This window comes from Oryx dammah, unplaced genomic scaffold, assembly GCF_014754425.2.
Source record: "Oryx dammah isolate SB20612 unplaced genomic scaffold, SCBI_Odam_1.1 HiC_scaffold_11, whole genome shotgun sequence".
Lineage (NCBI taxonomy): Eukaryota > Metazoa > Chordata > Mammalia > Artiodactyla > Bovidae > Oryx > Oryx dammah.
Window position 1 is genome coordinate 40289068 of NW_024070195.1, and position 20447 is coordinate 40309514.

At 40.7% G+C, this 20447-nt stretch overlaps 1 protein-coding gene across 2 annotated transcripts in view; it reads left to right on the top strand.

Annotated features, from left to right (window-relative positions):
- Positions 1-20447, top strand: part of STK38 (serine/threonine kinase 38) — a 44720-nt gene that overhangs the window by 21890 nt on the left and 2383 nt on the right. For both annotated transcript variants that reach the window (XM_040249814.1, XM_040249815.1), the window contains 9 exons: positions 504-587; positions 4765-4888; positions 7226-7380; positions 10772-10874; positions 12228-12289; positions 17858-17975; positions 18960-19083; positions 19294-19389; positions 20325-20419. In XM_040249814.1, the coding sequence (XP_040105748.1) occupies positions 504-587; positions 4765-4888; positions 7226-7380; positions 10772-10874; positions 12228-12289; positions 17858-17975; positions 18960-19083; positions 19294-19389; positions 20325-20419 (961 nt within the window). The remainder of the gene's footprint in view (positions 1-503; positions 588-4764; positions 4889-7225; positions 7381-10771; positions 10875-12227; positions 12290-17857; positions 17976-18959; positions 19084-19293; positions 19390-20324; positions 20420-20447) is intronic.

Here is a 20447-nt window from a genome sequence, read left to right on the forward strand (position 1 = left end):
CATTTCTTTTCATCATAAATTATCTGTTCTCTCTCTTAAAAAAAAAAAGAAAAAGGAAAATAAAAAAGAGAAAGGAGAGCTGCAGAAAACTCTTATTTTCCTAATTATACATTTTAGTTCCTCCCCCACTGCCAGGCATTTTTTTCCTGTGCCTTAGCTTTTGCTGTTGTTTTAGACATTGTTGTAAACATTTCCTTAGGTATTTTTGAGCTGACTGGATGACATCTGTCATGGGTTTAATGAGTCCAAAGTGAGGATTTTTAATTAGCTTGATCTGTTCAGCTAGGGAGCCAGAACTGTTCAGAGGTGGAGATAGACATGAGGGTGTTTCGGCACTGACCTCACTGTGTATTATCCATTTTGAAACATTGAAAACCATTTTCTTCTGCTTTGTTATTGCTTATATAAAAATTGCAGTACTTTTCCAGTTTAAATATGATTTCTTGTTACACATGAAAGCATTAGTTTGGCATCATGAACTCTTGGTGTTTCTCTTATATTAGGTGCGGCTTGTTCAGAAGAAAGATACGGGCCATGTGTATGCAATGAAAATACTTCGTAAAGCAGATATGCTTGAAAAAGAGCAGGTAAGGCACAATTGTAGCAGTGATTTTAGTCATCTGACGAATTTTTGTCTTCTAAAACTGTTCTTTTTGCTTAATTGAAGTATATATTCCTCTTTTAGTTTTCTTTAGCCCTGTCATATAATATTACTTTTCTTTCTCCACCCCCCATAGAACCAGTTACATATATTTTAGGTACAAATAATGCCTAAGATATTATGCACAGTCTTTTTAAAGTTGAAAATCTAGAGAAACCTCTGCTATTTGTGTTTCGCAGTTGATCACAAGCTGTCCTTGTCATTAGGAGCTGTTTTTTGAGGTTGTACTTACTGTGGTAGCATGTTCCTTACAGAATGTTAAGGAAAGTTGTGTATTATACCTTGGAACTGAGACTTAGAAATTAGAATTTGGCGTTTGATCCAAAATAGGCCTTAACGTGCTTCATTCTATAAATTCATGCAAACCCAGTTTGGATCTTCTGAGTGGCTTATCACTATGTGAGAGAAGCCGGTCTTCTTTGGGAATGAATTTGAAAAAATAGAATGAAGGTGGCACAGTAGTGCAGACTCTCATTTAATGATTAAGAATATTTTATATAACTTCAAATCTACTTTGCAAATAGATTTATAAGCTGCATCCAGTACTTTATGCAGAATAAGTAAGATTAGACAGTATATATTAAAAGTAAGAATGCAGATTTTCTATAAATCTGGTTTAATTTAGCAGAACAGATTGTAGTGGGCAGTGCCTGCAAATATCCTGTAAAATACCAGTTGCTATAGGAGGGCAGAGAGCCCCTCCTGGAAAGGAGAGCTCCAGATACAGAACCTCAGAGCCAGGATGGAGGCTGGCCCCACACCCAATCCTTCCAGTCGCTTGAGAGGAGCTATAATCACCAAGGCTTTTCTGCCCTTCATTTAAATGCTAGCTCAAAATTTGGGATTTTAATTTTCTCTTTAATTTTCCTATGTTACCCAGAAGCTTTAGACTCCCAGGAATTTTGGTCAGAAGTAGCAAATACCCTGGCAGTAGATCTTCAGACATTATACGTTAACACCAACCTTATTCAAAATGCACACCAATCCTATTAATTATCAGTGTGATAAGGGTATTGATATTGTAGGAGCTTCAGTTAATCTTGAAAAGGAGAATGTGAAGCTGTATTGATTAGTCTGTATAGTTTGTATGTCACAAGTAAATTTTATTTTTACAAGATATATTTCCTGTAGTTTTAAGCAAGGACTCACAGTATTTCTTTATCAAATGAATAGTAGAGTAAAATTGTAAAGAGAAGTACACGTCATAACTTCCACTTACTAATCCTTCATAGAGGTAACAGAGGTGGTAACAGAGGATGATCCAAACATACTGTTTAAAGACATTCTGTCAAGTACTGTACCTTCTTCAAAATCAGTTTCTAAAGACTTACTACGTGAAGATAAAGGAAGTGTCTGTTCGAATTAGGAGTTTAAATGAATTTAACTTAAACCATTAGCTCCTCTTGCTGATGGACTCAGCTCCCTAGGGTTGATCTCAGCATGGTCCAGTTAAAGTTTCCGGCCACAGACTTGACCTGGGGCAGCTGTCTTGAAGCAGGCAGCAGCTTTTTGGGGCAAATCCATCACTTCTGAGTGGGGCTGACAAAGTACAGATTCAGAGCCTGACTTCTTATAGGTATAAGTGCCCTCTCCAGAGGAAGAATTCTTATTTGCTTTTACGAAACTGAGCAGGAATCACAGCTACCTATTTAGAGTTCTGGTTGTTACTCTGTCTCACAAGATGGAAGTTTCTGCTACCTGGAAAATGAATTTTAGAGGATAAGAGACCAGTGTTTAGCTAATCTCTTCCCATTTCTCTTCCTGTGCAAAAGGACAGTCTCTGGTTGTGATGCCCGTGTAGAGGTAGGATGAACCCAAAGACTGTTCATCTGCTCTCCTAGTGCCCTGGGTCACAGCTGGCACATAATCTCCACCCCACTCAGTGTGTATGGAGCAGGGGAAAGGGAATCCAGAGCCCACCCCTCCTGTAAAATCGCCTGACTCCACTCCTAGACCTTGAGTTCTTGACTTGCTCTTCAGCCCCAGGAGAAAAGGGCAGGGTGTGGTCACCGTGCCTGCAGCTTTCCCTGTGACAAACCGGGAATGTTGCAGTCACGGTCCTGCCCTCTAAGGTGAGTGACAAGCAACAGTGGTCACGCCTGTCCTTTTCCGTGTGTCCCTGCAGTAGGCAGAGGCCTTCACAGGAGCCAACGGAACAGGTGGGTGAAGTCAGCTTCATGCAGTCTTTGTGTAGTAACTGACTGGGTCAGAGCCAGCAAGTGGCATGAGCATTTCCTCAGATCTTTACTGGGCTTCATCCTAGTTTTATAGCACCATTCCTTATCACCGTTACCTTCTTCCATTTTTCCCACCCTCATGCCATAAGTAGAGATGTAAAAATGTAAAATTTCTAAAACACTGAAGTTAAAAATTTCCTTGAAAACAGTTTTAGTAGAAACTGAAAACTCAGTAGGCGTTTTAAGCCCATAGGAGTGAGCATGGAAAGATGAGGCAGGTTAGGTGTAAGACAGGAGAGAAGGCTCTGGGGTCTGTGTCTGAATGGAATGGAGAGCACCTGGTTTTGCTGAAGACATTCCATTAAGACAAGCACGCAGAACATCCTATCAAACAAAACAACAACCAGGGGCTGAGTTTGCCAGTAGAAGTACCAGTTTGTAAACTTGGTATATCTTCACCTCCAAACATTGTAGGAGGTCCCACCCTGGAGCACATGTTAAGATAAAAACCTCTACTCAAGGGGATTTCCCTGGTGGTCCAGTGGCTCAGGCTCCAAGCTCCCAATGCAGGGGGCCAGGGGTTCGATCCTTGGTCAGGGAAGTAGATCCCACATGCTGCAACTAAGACCCAACACAGTCAAATAAATAAATAAAAACAAATATTTAAAAAAAAAAAAAACCTCTACTCAAGGATCAGCCTGAGTCTTAATAAATTTAGATCTGATTCAACCCAGTCTTGCAACTTAACAGCACTTATACAAGAAGAAAAGAGGTGGGACTTGGTGATATGCAGTAGTGTTTTGATTATTATTGTATATTTAAAGTAGATGAAGTCAACTTGACTATAATAAAGTAATCCTCCCAAACCTTTAGCGACTTGGTCTCCCTAGCTAAATATTTCAGTAAAAATAGAAAACTGGCAGTGTCATAAATGAATCCACAACTCTTCTTAGCTGTTCTCATGTTTCAGTTCAGTAAAAACTGAGTACCTATTACTCAGCCATTAAAAAGAATACATTTGAATCAGTTCTGCTGAGGTGGGTGAAATTGGAGCCAATTATACAGAGTGAAGTAAGCCAGAAAGAAAAACACCAATACAGTATACTAACACATATATATGGAATTTAGAAAGATGATAATGATAACCCTGTATGCGAGACAGACAGCAAAAGAGACACAGATGTATAGAACAGACTTTTGGACTCTGTGGGAGAGGGAGAGGGTGGGATGATTTGGGAGAATGGCATTGAAACATGTATACTATCATGTAAGAAACGAATTGGCAGTCTAGGTTCGATACAGGATACAGGATGCTTGGGGCTGGTGCACTGGGATGACCCAGAGAGAGGATATGGGGAAGGTGGTGGGAGGGGGGTTCAGGATTGGGAACTCATGTACACCCGTGGCGGATTCATGTCAATGTACGGCAAAACCAATACAGTATTGTAAAGTAAAAAAAATAATAACTGAGTATCTCCCGTGTGCACAGCTGTGACCGAGTACTGTGGCATCACAGCATCTGGGATTGTCTTCTCAGATGTCTCTGAAGACCTGAGACAGGATTTGCTTAGAGAGTCTCATCTTGGGGACTTACTTTTATCAAAAAAGAATTATTAGAACAAAAGATATGAAAAGAATGGTAATTTTAGCTAATCAGAGGTTCACTTTATAGCACTGTTAAAGTTTCCGTTTGCATTAAAGCTGTTGATTTGCAATTTTCAAGCCTTTCATCACTCAGGTTTTCATTACCGAATACCTTCAAGTCAAATGTTGTCAATTTTGAGTTCGTAGGTTTGCCTGAGCATAAGCTGTTATCTTTTGCATCATCACAATTTAATACTGAACAGTATTTAAGTTGTTTAAGCAAATATGCAGTCTGATAAAGCAGAGCAAGGCTTGTCATTAATCCAATGCGTGTACCTCCAGGTTGGCCACATACGTGCGGAGCGCGACATTCTAGTGGAGGCAGACAGTTTGTGGGTTGTGAAAATGTTCTATAGTTTTCAGGATAAGCTAAACCTCTACCTAATCATGGAGTTCCTGCCTGGAGGTAATTACTTGATGATGAAAGGTCATTTTTCCTTTTTGTTTTGTGGTTTCTCTCTTACATGGATTAACCCTCCTTTCTACTTTTAACCGTGCTCACAAAGTTGCTTTCTGTATCTTTTTAGGTCTGTAAAGGAGGTCAGTAATCTGTCTGTGCTGAGTGCCTTTCTACAGCTTTAGGGCCATAAAAGTAACCTTCTCATTCATTCTCATGATTTCAGATGGAATTTATTTTCTTTTTAAATATATAGAAATAAACTAGGAGCTTTGCCTGTCCTTCTGTCAGTCTGTTTACCCAGTGACAATATTGAAGCTATTACATTCTTTGCTTCAACTTTTTTTTCCCCCTGTAACTTATAAAGAGTGAATTTCTCATTACATATATTAGTAGTCACAATCTGTTTCTTATTTTTGAAATTTAAAGTTTTTGGTAACTTGGCATGTGCATCTTGTAAGACAGCTCCAAAGTAAACCCAGAATAGAACATGCGTCTGTTCTGGGGAACACAGTCTGTTTCCCAGTGAGCAGATAAACTGTGAGCACACTGGTAGGAAAAAAAAAAAAAGAAAACTTTCTCTTTTTTTGCTTTTATACCAAAGCTAATCTAATTGTGGCATAATATTTGATCTGGTGACAACCTTTAGTTAGACCTAGGGTCATCAGTACTTTTTATTAACAGCTGATGAAGGTTAGAAAAGAATCTATATGACAGAATGAGGAGAAACTTTTTAACATTTAGGTGTCAGTTGTTAAATAGTAAGAACCAGCTCAGGAACCAGCCAGCCCCTTGACATGCGTCTCCGCAAGCCTTACCTGCACTGTCTTCCGTAGCTTCCCGTGTCCCCTGGACCCTGCCCTTTGCACTTGGTGGGGCTGGCCTGCACAGGCCAGACCCTCTGGCGTGAGTGCTCTGATCATGTGGGCGTGCTCGCACAGGTGAGGCCACTAGCTGCTCTCCTGGGCCACTATGCTACGGCCACACAGGTACCTCAGAGCTGGCCCCACTGATGTGCCTCCAGATTGAATGTGTGGCTGCCAGGAGTGATTAGGAAATCATGTTTTTCAAGTTTTGGGAGCATCTTAATAAGTGCCTTAATTTTTGCCCGAGGGGAAAATACCCACTTTTCTCTTTCCCTCAAAATTAGAAATAAGCAGCATGACACGCTATTAAAATCCAAGGTTTCTGTCTCTTTTCCATTTTCTAACATAAATGGCTTTCTATGCAATGTGAACTGAATCTTTCCTATTTCTTTTAACTTTAAACTGCTTATTCATATTTGCTTTGCTTTCGTCTGACCGTTGGATCAGAATCTTTTTTTCACCATTGTATGTTGATGGTATGAAGCAGAAATACTTAAATTTTGACTTTGCAGAAAACTAACGAAGTTACTGTTTAACTGCTAAAATACTGACATTGTGTTGTAAAAGTTGCATAAAGCATTTTGTACCCACAAATAAGCACTGGAGAACAAACCCCACTGATCTTGGGAGGTGTTCATTATGCACGTTTGGGAGGCAGTTATTACACATCCTAGTCTGTAGCATTTACTGTTCATATTTACAACAGCTTTTGTTGACTAACACTTTGCTACCTAAATCCTACTTTTTTATATATGTTCTAGTGTTCTGTGAATAGACAGTGGAAAGCTTGTTTTCAGCCTCCCCAGATTTTTGTTTGGGCTTCCCTGATAGCTCAGTTGGTAAAGAATCCACCTGCAATGCAGGAGACCCCAGTTCAATTCCTGGGTTGGGAAGATCTGCTGGAGAAGGTATAGGCTACCCATTCCAGTATTCTGGCCTAGAGAATTCCATGGACTGTATAGTCCATGGGATCGCAAAAAGTCAGACACGACTGAGTGACTTTCACTTCACTCAGCCTGTCTTAATAACAGCAGTACAGCCATTGTTAGAATGTGGTAACGCCTTAGAGAAGTTTATAGGTATTTGTGCCAAGTGAAAAGTAAAGTAGCTCTTTCCCCAGTCCAAAAAATTGTCTTAAGCAAATTTATTGATTGATTGGTTTATTATTTTAGTGTGGGAGAAATTTCCTTTCTCTCTCCAAAGTGAAGTGGAAATCACTGCTCAGGGGTCAGCATCAGTTAGCTCAGTGAAAAATTTTGCCATCCGTGGCTGTGAATTTTATCTTTTAAGTGTTAGAAACTGCTTACCATTTCTGCTCATGTCGGGCATTTCCGCCCATAGTAGGTCATCTCTGGGACACAGCAGAGGCCTATGTAGCACCGCCTTATGGTGGCAGGTAGGGAGGACATATCTGAAAACTGGCTGTTACTCATACTGTTTTGTGTGTTTGTGTGTGTACTTTGTATCTTCTTGTTTTCAGGGGACATGATGACCCTGTTGATGAAGAAAGACACGCTGACGGAAGAGGAGACTCAGTTTTATATAGCAGAAACAGTGTTAGCCATAGACTCTATTCACCAGCTTGGATTCATCCACAGAGACATCAAACCAGACAACCTTCTCCTGGACAGCAAGGTACTGTGAGGGGTGCAGGTTGACCAGTGTGTCTTTTATCTGTCTGAGCAGCCTCTGCCTTAACCCCTGCGTGACTTGTCGTAATCACAGTAGGGGAGCTGTGAGCTCCCTGGTGTATTTTCTTCTTCTTTTTTTTAAAGGTAAGAAAGGCTTATGAATTTCATAATTTGATTGAATTTTCCTCTTAAAGAACATTTTGAAAAATTATTAAGCATAAAATTAAGTTATTTTGTAATGAAGCCAAAGCTGGTCATCTTCTCATATGATTAACTACACTAACGCATCCCCTGTCAAGAACCCCTCTGTTGAGGATCCCAGCCTAGAACTAGGAAGTACGGCGACAGCAATAGTAATCTGTCACAAAGCTCAGCTTCCAAACCCTGTGCCCTGTGCTTAAAGCAGAATCCTGCTCAGCCTCTGTGATGGCCTCTTTGTAGTTATCTTTAGACATGCACATGAACTGAGTTGCCTGATTCTTAAACTTTCAACAAATCAGAAAAGAATCCCTGTGCTGCTATGTTGTTGATGCTGCTTGACAAGTTCCTCCACCTTCTGGACCTCACTCATCTATGAAGTGAATATATTGATTGGGAAACGCTCCAAAGTCCCTTCCAGCTTTGAAATTCTAGATTATTGTGTTCTGGTACATAAAATTGTTGTCTAGATTGAATTCTTTTAAGTAGGAAAGTAAATTTAATTCATAGGGTATTTTCCTTTCTTACTGTCTGTTGATAACAGTCTTTGGAAAAAATCTGAAGTTTTAGTCTACTTTCTTTGAAAATCTTTCTGTTTCGAGAGGGTAGGAGATTTGTCCAATAATTTCTTCTGGTTAATAGTTTTTTTCTTCATTATAATAATATACAAACATAGTGGAAAATTTGAATAATACAGAGAGCTAAAAGAAGAAAAATGTAATATCATTGTTCAAAATATATTTTATTTTTTATTTAAATAAATAAAGTACTTTGGGCCGTGCTGGGTGTTTGTTCGGTGCTTGGGCTTTCTCTCATTGCAGCAAGTGGAGTCTGTTCACCACTTGGGCTGTGGGGCTTCTCCCTGTGGTGGCTTCTCTTGCGGGGCGCAGGCTCCATGGGGTAGACTTCAGCAGCTGCAGCATGCAGGCCTAGTAGTTGTGGTGCACAGGCTTAGCTACCCCGTGACGTGTGGACCCTTCCCCGGCCAGGGATTGAACTCGTGTCCCCTACGTTAGCAGGCAGACTCTTAACCACTGGACCACCAGGGGTGTCCCAGTAGCAACTGTTTTATTTTATTTTATTTTTTTCCTGTAGCAACTATTTTAGTATAATAGCTTCAGTAGCTTTCTCTTTCTGTCAGTTTATGTACAGTTAGCATCCTCAAAGTAAATAGCTTGATATTCTGCTTTTGAAATGGTAACGTGTGTGAGATTATTTTTCTGTCCTTAAGCTCAGATATATTTTAATGAAGTAGTAGCTCTACTCTGTGTTGTCTTGGGTTCAGATGCCTTGGTTCTGTGCCCAGTGCCTTAGTGCTGGCTTCATTGTAGGCTAAGTCTGTGTTAAAGGCCAGCAAACATACTGAAGGCCAAGAGTTGGGGACTTAGTCTAGCTGAGGAGGACTGGGGACACCTGTTTGGTGCAGACATGCTCTCTATAATATGCCAGCCCAGACTTGTAGAGGAGGGCTCATTTATGTGTTTAGCCATATTGGTTGTAAAAGTGAAAATGTAGACATTTTGAGTTCCTACTGTATACTGAGAAGTGCTACAGAGTTCTCTGAAAATCTAGGTTTGAACAGCATTTGCTCTAGGCACTGTCTTTTAAGACTGTTCTGGAGTTGTCTAGGTAAAACATGTAATTAAAACTGTGAAACACTTCCTTGGCTTGTAGAACAGGTTATTTGCAAATCTGAAAGGGAAGTAGCAGGTTAGTAGGCTCAAAGCCATCTTTGGTAGTTTACCTTTTATGCTTGTGCCTGTGTGTGTGCACACAGAGCCAAACCTAATGAAATTGAAAAAACCAAAACAGCACAGAAAGGTACTCTTAAGCAAAGCTTCTGTAGCCTTGTGCCCTGGGATGTTTATATGTTAGGAACCAAAGGCCACAGGTGGGGAAGCCGCCAGGGCTCAGTCCTTGGCCACATCACTTCTGATTGTGTGACCTTGAGCAGTGTAGAGTTGCTCCCAGCAGCAAGAGTTGCTCCCCTGGCTTTGGTTTTACCTCCTTATCTACCTAAAATTTTGGTAGGTGGACATTTGGTCCTGACTGTGGCCATTTGGTTCATGACAAAAGTTCCTTGAAATTTGGTCCAATCCAAAACATCCATTTTAGACAGAACTAAATACCAAGGACTTTTTGGTGTGGACCAAATGTCCTGCAATGCAAAATCTCACTACCCCTAGAACACCCTCTTCTACCTTAGAGAGCCAGGGAAGGAGCCTTACAAGCCTTAATTCTCACCATTTGTGCCAGGAAGATACCATGATTCGCATTTTCCAGATGAGATAAGGGGTTGGAGAGGGGTTAAATAATCCTGGTCTGGAGAGAAAGAGCTTTGACTACTGGCTTTGGTGCTGCCATTTCACCAGCAAGTCGTTTAATGACTCTGAGTCTATGAAAGGTGGCTTAAGAATTGTAAATGAGACAACACATGTAAAGGCATGGTGCCTGGCTCATAGGAGGTGTGAGGAGAATGATGAAGGCAGAGACTTAGGACTGGAATACAGTACGGCAACACTTACCAAGAACTGTACAGTGAAGTCGATTCCCTTTGTCTTTGGAACAGTTTACTCCTTGGAATTTATCCCAATGAAATAATTCAAGTGGAGAAAAAGCTGTGTGAATAAAGACTTGCTCAAACAGCCTTTTATAAAGACCATCCTCTGTATCATGCCTGACTAGGGTTGGGATCACGGGCCCTCTCTGGCACGGGGATGCTTATTGTAATCCACATGACTTGAGATTGGATTAAGTAGCATTGTGGGGATAGGCAGACAATGATGTACTGAGTCATTTGAATATTATATAGAATATACTATTATTTGAATATTGAATTATTTGAATATTATAGTCATTTGAATTATATATTATATATTTATTAAAAACAATTTTGAAGAAACAGAATATTGATTGAGGTAGTTTAAGGGGTAAAATAAGATGCTGTGGATACACCCAAAACATACAGTATTTGTATAATAGGATGTGGAGTAATCTTTTATTTGTTTACTAGTGTATATTTCTCCCCATAATAAAAGCAGCAGCAGCACCCTTTGGTTGTGGAGCCCTAATGGGTAACACACAGAGCTGGAGAGGATAACATTCTCTTGCGCAAGATGCACGGAGCTGGAGAGGATAACGTTCTCTTGCACATCCGTGAATGTTCATCTGTTCTTTCCCTTGTTTCTTCTCCATAGGGCCATGTGAAGCTTTCTGACTTTGGCCTTTGCACAGGACTGAAAAAAGCACATAGGACAGAATTTTATAGGAATCTGAACCACAGCCTCCCCAGTGATTTCAGTAAGTGTTAATAGTGATGGTAGCCTTTTTATCCCCTGGAAGAGCTATTCCCCCTGGTAACCAGAATATGCAGGATGGAGTAGGTTCTCACAGTTCAAGTCTTTCGAGAATAAAAATACCTTCCCAAGTTTGCCTGTGATTTGTACTGTGTGGTGAGAGAAGATGAAGGCCACCAAATGTGTTAAGGCAGATGTCCCAACAAGCATTCTTTGGAGCTCTCCTGAGAAGGTTACAAGGGATGAACAAGGAGCAGGCAAACAAAAATAGTAGAGGAAAAAATCCTGGGAACAACTCCAGGTTAGATTTACCACTGGTGCTTCTTTCTGTCACGGCAGAAAGAAGCTTGCAAGTTACTTTCACTCTGTCAAACTGTTGAAAAGTGAAAGTGAAAGGGTTAGTCGCTCAGTCGTGTCCAACTCTGTGACCCCATGGATTGTAGCCTACTAGACTTCTCTGTTCATGGACTTCTCCAGACGAGAATACTGGAGTGGATTGCCATTCCCTTCTTCAGGGGATCTTCCTGACCTGGGGATCGAACCCAGGTCTCCTGCATTGCAGGCAGATTCTTTACCATCTGAGCCACCAAGGAAGTCCCACACCATTGAAGCTGTGTAGTAAAATTACAGTTCATCCTTGGGAAGCTATGTCTGTAGTGTATAATATATACAGAAGTGTCTGATTATGTAAGAGTTACTACTCTTGGAAATTTGATAGGAATTTGAAAAGTTGTGCATGTTTTAGGTCCGCTTTGGGACCTTCGCCTCTCTCTGATGAGACTGAATTCCCTGTGATCTGATTCAGTTCCCTGTAATTCTGTTTAAGGCCTGTCCTCCTCTCTGGTCATATTATCTCCAGGGAAGTGTGGCTTACAACTCTCTGCATGATATTTTGAATTAATGCTTTAGCGCCTCTGACTGGGGCTTACGGATTTGCTGGGAACTGTATCACGCGGAGGAGAAGGCAATGGCACCCCGCTCCAGTACTCTTGCCTGGAAAATCCTATGGACAGAGGAGCCTGGTGGGCTGCAGTCCATGGGGTCGCTAAGAGTCGGACATGACTGAGCAACTTCACTTTCACCTTTCACTTTGATGCACTGGAGAAGGAAATGGCAACCCACTCCAGTGTTCTTGCCTGGAGAATCCCAGGGATGGGGGAGCCTGGTGGGCTGCCGTCTATGGGGTCGCACAGAGTCGGACACTGAAGTGACTTAGCAGCAGCAGTGTCATGCAGAGTTCTTGGTGTGTGGGGAGAAAAGTGAGACTTGAGGGTCTCCTATGGCTTGAACCAGAGCCTAAAAAAGTAGTAAACATTGCTGAACTTTGCTTATTAGAACTTGTTTTCTCTACTTCTAGCTTTTCAGAACATGAACTCCAAAAGGAAAGCAGAAACCTGGAAAAGAAATAGACGTCAGCTAGTAAGTAATATCTGTGGCTTCTTAAATGCTACAAACCAAGTATGAACCAGTTTAGAAATATGCACATAAATTTGCATTTGATAAATGTTTGCAGCTTACCTATTCCTTGTTTTAAATTACCTTAAGGGAGGCCTGTCACATTGGTAGCACCAAAAGTTGTATTTTGAAGGAGGGCAGATATAAAATGAGGTTGTTTTGGTCGTGACATTTTCAGTGGATGACCTCATTCTGACCTTTTACATTGGTGACAGCTGCTTTCTTTCCTCTTCTGCCTTTTCCCTCTGTTTATAGTGGTAAAGGTTTTATTGGAGGTGGAGTTCTCTCAAACTGAAACTAAGTACAAATACCTACCCAGAACAGAACCTCAAGGCTGTGGTTCTCAAGCGTGTGATTCACTTAGTCAGTTCGCCTGCCCCACCCTTTCCTATGTTATGGCAGAGAAAAGAACTTGGTGATTAAAAATTGGAGAGAAATTTAAGGGAAATGCTTACTTTAATAATTCGTGTATATACACATAAAATTATGCCCCATAAGCTTAAAAGTAAATAACATTATTGCATTACCTCAGTAACATGGTGGAACTTATTTAAATAGTGCAGATTTGCCAGTGAAATGTTCTGTCTAGGCAAACTTTTATTCTGATTCATTAGTTCATAAATTAAAATGCACATATCCCAGTGTCTAGTTATGGAAAATTATTGACCAGATGTAGTAGGAATGTATATCCCTACATATTAGGCTTTGCAAGAAACCCAATAGCAAATTGAAAATAGTAAAGCTAAACTGGCAGGGGGTCATTAGAAAGCAAGAATGGCAAGGATGGGAAACTGTGACGAACTTGGAATGATGATCATGTGTGTGTATTTCTAGAAATAGTGGCATTTCTGCTTGTTGGTGTACACAGTTGTAACTTGGCAGGTGTGCCAAATACTGTGTTTTGGCCAGAGTACTTCCTAAAACACTGAATTAGGGTTCTCTCTGGTATTTCTAATAATTCATTTAATAGGTTGCTAGTAAGTACCTGTTAGTCATATGTGAAAGTTGGAAGCCTTAGGATTAAGAAAGAATCAAAGGAAAGACTTGCATTTTTTGGATTCATTTGAGGTCCATTCAAGACCATGTTTTGAATATTATGATGTTTATGTTAAACCTGGGCCCTGGGAGAGGCATTAACCTAAACCAAACATTTTTGGAAGTGTAGTAAATGAGATTAATCTTTGATATCTTTTCTAACATTAATTTGGGGATACTAAAGTTTGGTATACCTAATCACATCATAGCCTTCTTAGGAATTCTGATACTCTTTAAATGTTTAAATTTTATAGGTGGTTGAAGCACCGTTTACATAGGTTGTTAAGGATTAGGGAACATTGGGAACAAATCTTTCCAGATGCTTCTATTTTCTGTCACAGAGCTGTAGATCTTTGCCTTGGCTGCTCACCAGAATCACCTGGCAAACTTAAGAACATACTGATGTCTGGTCTGGGTCCCACCCCAGGAGATTGTGATGCAGTTGGTTTGGGGTATATAGTCTGGGTACCTGGTTTTTTAAAAGGGCTCTGGGTGATTCTGCTGTGCAGTCAAAATTGAGACTCTCTACCTAAGAAATTGTTTCTTAGACAGTAGCTCCTCCATTACTGGGAGACTGATATTGATCTGTGTTTTGCAAGGTAACAAAAGGTAAAGAATCTTCTGTGATTAAAAAAAATTTTTTTAAAGCAAACTAAGATTTAATCTTTGGCCACTTTTATTTTGGGGGTAATTAATCTTAAATTATCCTCATACTCTGAGAAGCTTTATGCTGTTTGACATAAACCAGAGAGTCATGTCAAACTTACTAGGAATGCCTCATAGGTCTATAAGGAAGGAGGTTCCACAAGTTCTACATTTGGAGTTAAATGACCTTTAATATTTACTATTCTTTAATTTGAATAAACTTAGGTTCTCATACTCTGGTTAAGGTTCTTGCCTTTTTACCTACAGTAGAAGTGGTCATCCTCATATTACGTCCTTTGATAACTTGGAAATAAAGCTGCCTTTAGTTAGTCTTCAAAAGGTCATTTAACCCTGTGCTTTTGACCTTTCGTAAGTGATTCCATTCTGCTAGTGGAAGGTTAATATAAGTTAATGCTCAGTAGGGTAAGCCTAACACATGTAGTTGTTCTCCCAGCCTGTTACTTTTCAGTCTGTTGAAAATCACAGAAAACAAGTGGAGGCTTTACCTTCATCTTTGGCTGCTTAAATTCCATTCTAATATTTGTAGTGCCAGCATGGTCCTGGGTGATTGTTAAACCAGTAACCGATCAGGACATAGGTATGAGTGAAAGTCGCTCAGTCGTGTCCGTACAGTCCATGGAATTCTCCAGGCCAGAATACTGGAGTGGGTAGCCTTTCCCTTCTCCACGGGCTCTTCCCAACCCAGGGATCAAACCCAGGGCTCCTGTATTGCAGGTGGATTCTTTACCAACTGAGCCACAAGGTATGAGTCAACCTTAATTTATTTATTAAACAGAGGTAAAAGTTGAAGTACATCTATGCGTCTAACCTTTGTCAATTAATTTTTTTTCTGTAAAATTTACAGAAGTGATTAAGAAATTAAATTGCTATTTCCCCTAAAATGCTAAATGAAATAGTAAGTTGCAACACATCTGAAATTACTCTTAACAATGAACAAAACTTTTTAGCACAGCCTCAATTGACACTGTAAACAACACTCAGACAACAAAAGGAAAAAAAAAAAGTACAGGTTTGAGGTATTAAGAGCTTGAAGTTGGAGGACACGTCAGGTCAGCGTGGAAAACAGAGGTTTGGGAAGGGGGCGGTCCCTGATTACCTGTACTTACCAGGTGGGGCAGTGAGCGTGGACTCCCAAGGAGAGGCTCTGGCTCCCAGGTGAGAATGTTACAGCAGTTTGGAACCTGCTGTTGCCTGCATCCTGTAACTCCAGGATTTTTTTTTATACCTTAGTATCTTGAAGTTCCTTTTTTTTGTAGCAAGAGATCTCAGTTTTATAATGGAAATCTTCGGACAAATAGGATTTACTTAACATCCAGCTTTGCTGGAATATGTTTAGTCTAATTTGATGGATTTCTATAGTTTCTTAACTTTTATAATTAGAATTAAAATATTAATGCTTCTTGGGGAAAGCTCAATCCATACTTCAAACTTGAAAGATTAAAAAAGTGGCATTTATGTTATTTAACATGGATATTTGAAAAAAAAACAATGTACAGTTATTCATATGGAAAAAATGAATTCCTACCTTAAAATATACACAAAAAAATTATAGATGGAAAATAAAACTTTACAAATTTTAGAAGAAAATACAAGGCAATATGTGTATGACTTCAGTAAGGAAGAGTTTCTTAAATAACATACTGAGAAATAATGTAGATAATTAAGAAGTACAAATTGTGAAGGAATACTTAGTGTATTTTACTACTTTAAAGAAAAATAATTTGTATATTGAAAAATATAAGCAAAATAAGAGGCAAGCCACATTGTCCAACTCCTTTGGAATTATCTTCCAGTTCATGTGCGTACCTACCCTTAGTCAGATGCCCTGGAGAAACTCTTGCACCTCTGAACCAGGAGATATCTATAAGAATGTTTTATTGCATATTCATAATAGCAGAAAACTGGAAATAACCCAGTGTCCATCAACAGGAAAATGGTTACATTCTGGAATAGAATATTGTTTAGCAGTGAAAACAATTGAACAACGGCCATGTGTGACATCATGGATCAAATTTAAAAACAAAATAGAGGAAAATCAAGTAGCAAGCAGAAGATTGCATGTAGAATGATACCATTTTTACAAAGCTCAAAAACAAAACTAAGATCTTAGTTTGAGAGACTCATGGCAAAATTACTTTTTAAAATCAGAGGAATTGAATTCCATGTCGGTTCAGTGGTTAGGATTCTGAGCTTTCACTGCCAGGCTCAGAGTTCAGTCCCTGGTCAGGGAACTAAGATTCCACAAACTGTGAGGCCAAAAAAGGTTTTTTGTGGTTTTTTTAAGTTAAAAAAGAATTCCAATGAGTCAATGATAAAAGGTGATGCAACTGGAAAAAAAGCTAATAGTCAAAGGATCTGAACAATAATTCACCGAAAAAAAAAAGAAAACTGAATTTCTGATTAACAGATGAATATGCACTCAGCCTTACTAGAGATCTTGCAAATGAAAACAGCAAGATCCTATTTCATATTCATCAGATTGGTAAAAATTGAAGAGTCTGGCAAAGCCAAGTGTTGGTGAAAGTGGATTGCCAAGAACTATCCCCACTGGGCATGTTTAAAGAGGAGGACAACTTGTCCACCTTGGAGGACAACTGGAAGATGTCTCATTGAGTTGAAGATGCTCATAATGGAAGACCCAGCAATACTCCCAGTGCCCAGGAGGTGTTACAAGAATGTTTATTCAGGTGTTACTTGTTAGAGTGAAACACTGGAAGCAGCATAAGTGTCCATTTACAGAAGAATGGATAAAACCCATTGTGTCACTTGTATAATGTCACAGCAGTGTACAGCAGCGAGATGGGTGAGCTAAGAGGTACATGAATAAATCTCAGAGTCATAATGTGGAAGAAAAAAAGCAAGTTGTAGTATTGTAGAATAATACAGCACAGTATGAAACCCTTTATTAAGAGTTGAAATATGCAAGGAGTAATATGTCATTTATGCAAATTTCTATACAGTCATAACAAAGCAACTTCAGATTGTTATGACTTCAGTGAAGAGGGAAGGAGTCTCACTTTTCTCGTTTACATAGTTTCTTTTAAAAAGACAAATGACCTGAGAGAAAAAAAATATCACAGGTTATTAACTTTTCTTTAATATATATAGGTAATGGGTACATGTTGTATTGTCTGTGCTTTTTTTTCCTACATGTTTGCACTGTTTCATAATATTTTTTAAAACACCACACAGCTGTGGCTTTTAACTTTACAAGTTGTATAACGTGTAAAGCACTTAGATCTGAGCTTTCACCACTGGTAAGCTCTCAAACGCTGAGCACAGGAAGGCTGTGACTGGGCTTCACCTGGTATTACAGTCCTGGTGTGAGAGAGTAGATTATTTGAATTTAGAAAATAACCGCCTGAGAACTATTACATACATGTTTCAGTTTGGTAAGTAGATATTTGTAAACTTTTGACCAATAGTTTGTAACTTTACCTTTAATTTCCAAATGGGGGTCTACCGCCTGACTAGTTCTGAGGCCTTAGGCAAAGCTGTTTTGGGTGTCACAGTTTTATCTAGAGTCCTCGCTGCTGAGTTTTGTCATAGGCTCATAAGCATAGAAGGATCAGAGCCTGGCACACACTGGGCACTCAGTCTGTTACGGTACTGTTACACCTGGCAGATACCTTTGACCTCTGCCTTTGAGTGAATGGCCTCTCACTTCACTGACAAAGCTTTATTTTCATTTTGGAAGTGCTGTGGAGAGGCCTTCCTGCTTATTTAGTCTGTGGGTAGCTCCAGGTGGTCTCCTAGCCTCTGGTCTCTAGGACAGAACTCTGGGCGTCCGCCTTCCTGCCAGGCCTCCCTGACATGTGGTGCGTGTTTCAGGCCTTCTCCACAGTAGGCACTCCTGACTACATTGCTCCTGAGGTGTTCATGCAGACCGGGTACAACAAGCTCTGTGATTGGTGGTCGCTTGGGGTGATCATGTATGAAATGCTCATTGGTAAGTCGCGTGCTTTCAGGGAACTTTTTCTGTGGGGTCAGGAAGGAGCCACGCATTGATAAGACTGTTTCAGTTGGGGTATCTAAGTGAGCACTTCTCCCCCCATGTCTTTCACTGTGAAGTTTCCTGGGTAGAAAACTCTGGGTCATCAAATGAATCCCACTATATTCGGGCTCACGGGCACCCTGTCGTGGCTTTGCTGATCATTGATCATGGTTTTCTCTGACTTTTCCATCCTCTCCATCTGGCAGCTTTTTCATTCACTGGCATTTATTGAACACCCACTGTATTCAGAGAGCCTTCACTGGGCAGTATTAGAAGCACTCTTACTAGCTGTCCCCCTTCTCAAAGTCTTCAAAGCATGGACCGCTCTGACCTCTCTCCCTCTTGCTTGGTGTATCTGTGTATTTAGGGAACGCGTTTGGGGGGGTACCATATGCCTGACCACTAGGAGAGCCCTGTCCGTGGTGGCCCAGAGCGAATCTGTGGGAATGACGGTGTGGCAGCGTCTCGCTGCTGTCTTCGGAGCGTGGGATGGGTGCCGGTGGAGGTGGATGTGATCCGTGCGGGGGGCAGGTGGAGTAACACGCTGTGACTGCCCTCTCCCCTGCAACTCTCAGGCGTGGGGTCACTTTTCCCAAATAAGGATGTTCCTAGAAGGGGTTGTTTCTTAGTGCCACATCCTTTCTTTTCCTTCTTGGGGTCCAGGGAGCCCCGTGTCCACAGCTCAGCTTCTGTCCTTCCTCTTGAGCCCCAGCTAGTAGCTGGCTCCCAAGTGGTATCAGAAGCACAACTTCACTTTGGATTTGGGGGGAAGTGAACAATTGGTTTAGTTGTTTTCTGGGATGAGTGGGAATCCTGTCCATGTCACATAGGAAAGGACAGATAGGATCATTAAAATTCTGTTAGAATCAAGTGGAATAATCTCACTCACATTCAAGAGTCCTGGGATGTGAAGGCTCCATAGTTCCCTTTTCATTACAGGCTACCCACCTTTCTGTTCTGAGACCCCTCAAGAGACATATAAGAAGGTGATGAACTGGAAAGAAACTTTGACTTTTCCTCCAGAAGTGCCTATTTCTGAGAAAGCCAAGGATCTAATTTTGAGGTATCAGAGAACATTTCCCCTGTCCCCCACCTAGGCCTTTTGAGATGAATGAATCCTTTTTTTTTTTTTTTTTGTTAGAAATTTCATCATTTCTTAGGTCTGCCCTCTGCTTCCTCCCATTTCTCTCTTTTTTTAAAAAAGGGGGAGGTTATTCCTTTTCTTTTTCTGAGGAGACTGCTTGAGGTGTGCTGAAAGGCCTCTCTTTTCCAGATTCTGCTGTGAATGGGAACATAGAATTGGAGCCCCTGGAGTTGAGGAAATCAAAAATAATTCTTTTTTTGAAGGTGTTGACTGGGAACATATCAGGTATATCCATATAAAAGCTTTCAGGATAATTTGAGTCTATAGTTTGCTTAATACTAATTTAGAAGCCATTACTGGCATGCCAAGTATGGGAAGAGAGCTTCTTAGAAATTCAGGTCTTGTCCTGATTTCCATTCCTGTTAAGGACTGGGAGTTGGGACTTCCTTTCGGCCATGTGCCACAGGATTTGTTGAAGCCAGCAGTTGTTTCCAAAGTGAAACACCTTTGGATTTCGTGGTGAAAGGACTGCCTGAGCATCATGTTTCACTTGCTTTTTACCTCGGACACACCAGTCTCTCTAGTGTTGGGGGCCACCAGCCGGACAGTCTGTGCCCACAGGTGGAGGCTGTTATTGGGGGGTAGAGAAGGAAAAAAGGAGTTGGGGGGGAGGCAGGGGAGCATGAAATTGTCGTGGCGGGTGGGTCGTAGAGCGCTGTCAATGTTCTGCCCACACCGCTGTAGCCAGCATTCCCTGGTTGCTAAATAGGGAATTGTATCTGTTGTATCTGTTTCATAATTGTCCCTAATTTGCATGCTTGTGATTTTTAACCTTTGCCTTTTAGCCTCTCTACTGGATGGCACTTCTGGTAGAAGAGGGCAGAGCCCTGCACGAAGGGACGTGTAGAAGCTGGGTTTCCCTTTGCAGCAGACAGGGCAGGCTGTCAGGAGTATGCTAACTTTGAATTTTAATTTCACCTTATTTTTCTTGTCTTTCCTCCTAGCTATAGATAATTGTTATATTTTTTCATCACAATTTTGTTTGGATTTAGCCAGCTAGTGTGGTTGTCAGTGGTCACAGCTTTTCAAAGGAAATAAAGGCTGCTTGTCAGTGGACAGTGTTTCCCTGTCAGCCAGATCAGGGGTCTTTCCCGGACTTGTTAGTTGTGACCCATATGATTACTAACCATAGTAATTTTTGGCATGTCTGTTCTTGGCAGAGAGAGACCTGCTGCAATATCTATTGAAATCAAAAGCATTGATGATACCTCAAACTTCGATGAGTTTCCAGAATCTGATATTCTTAAGCCAACAGGTAATACCACCACCACCTCAGGCTGCCT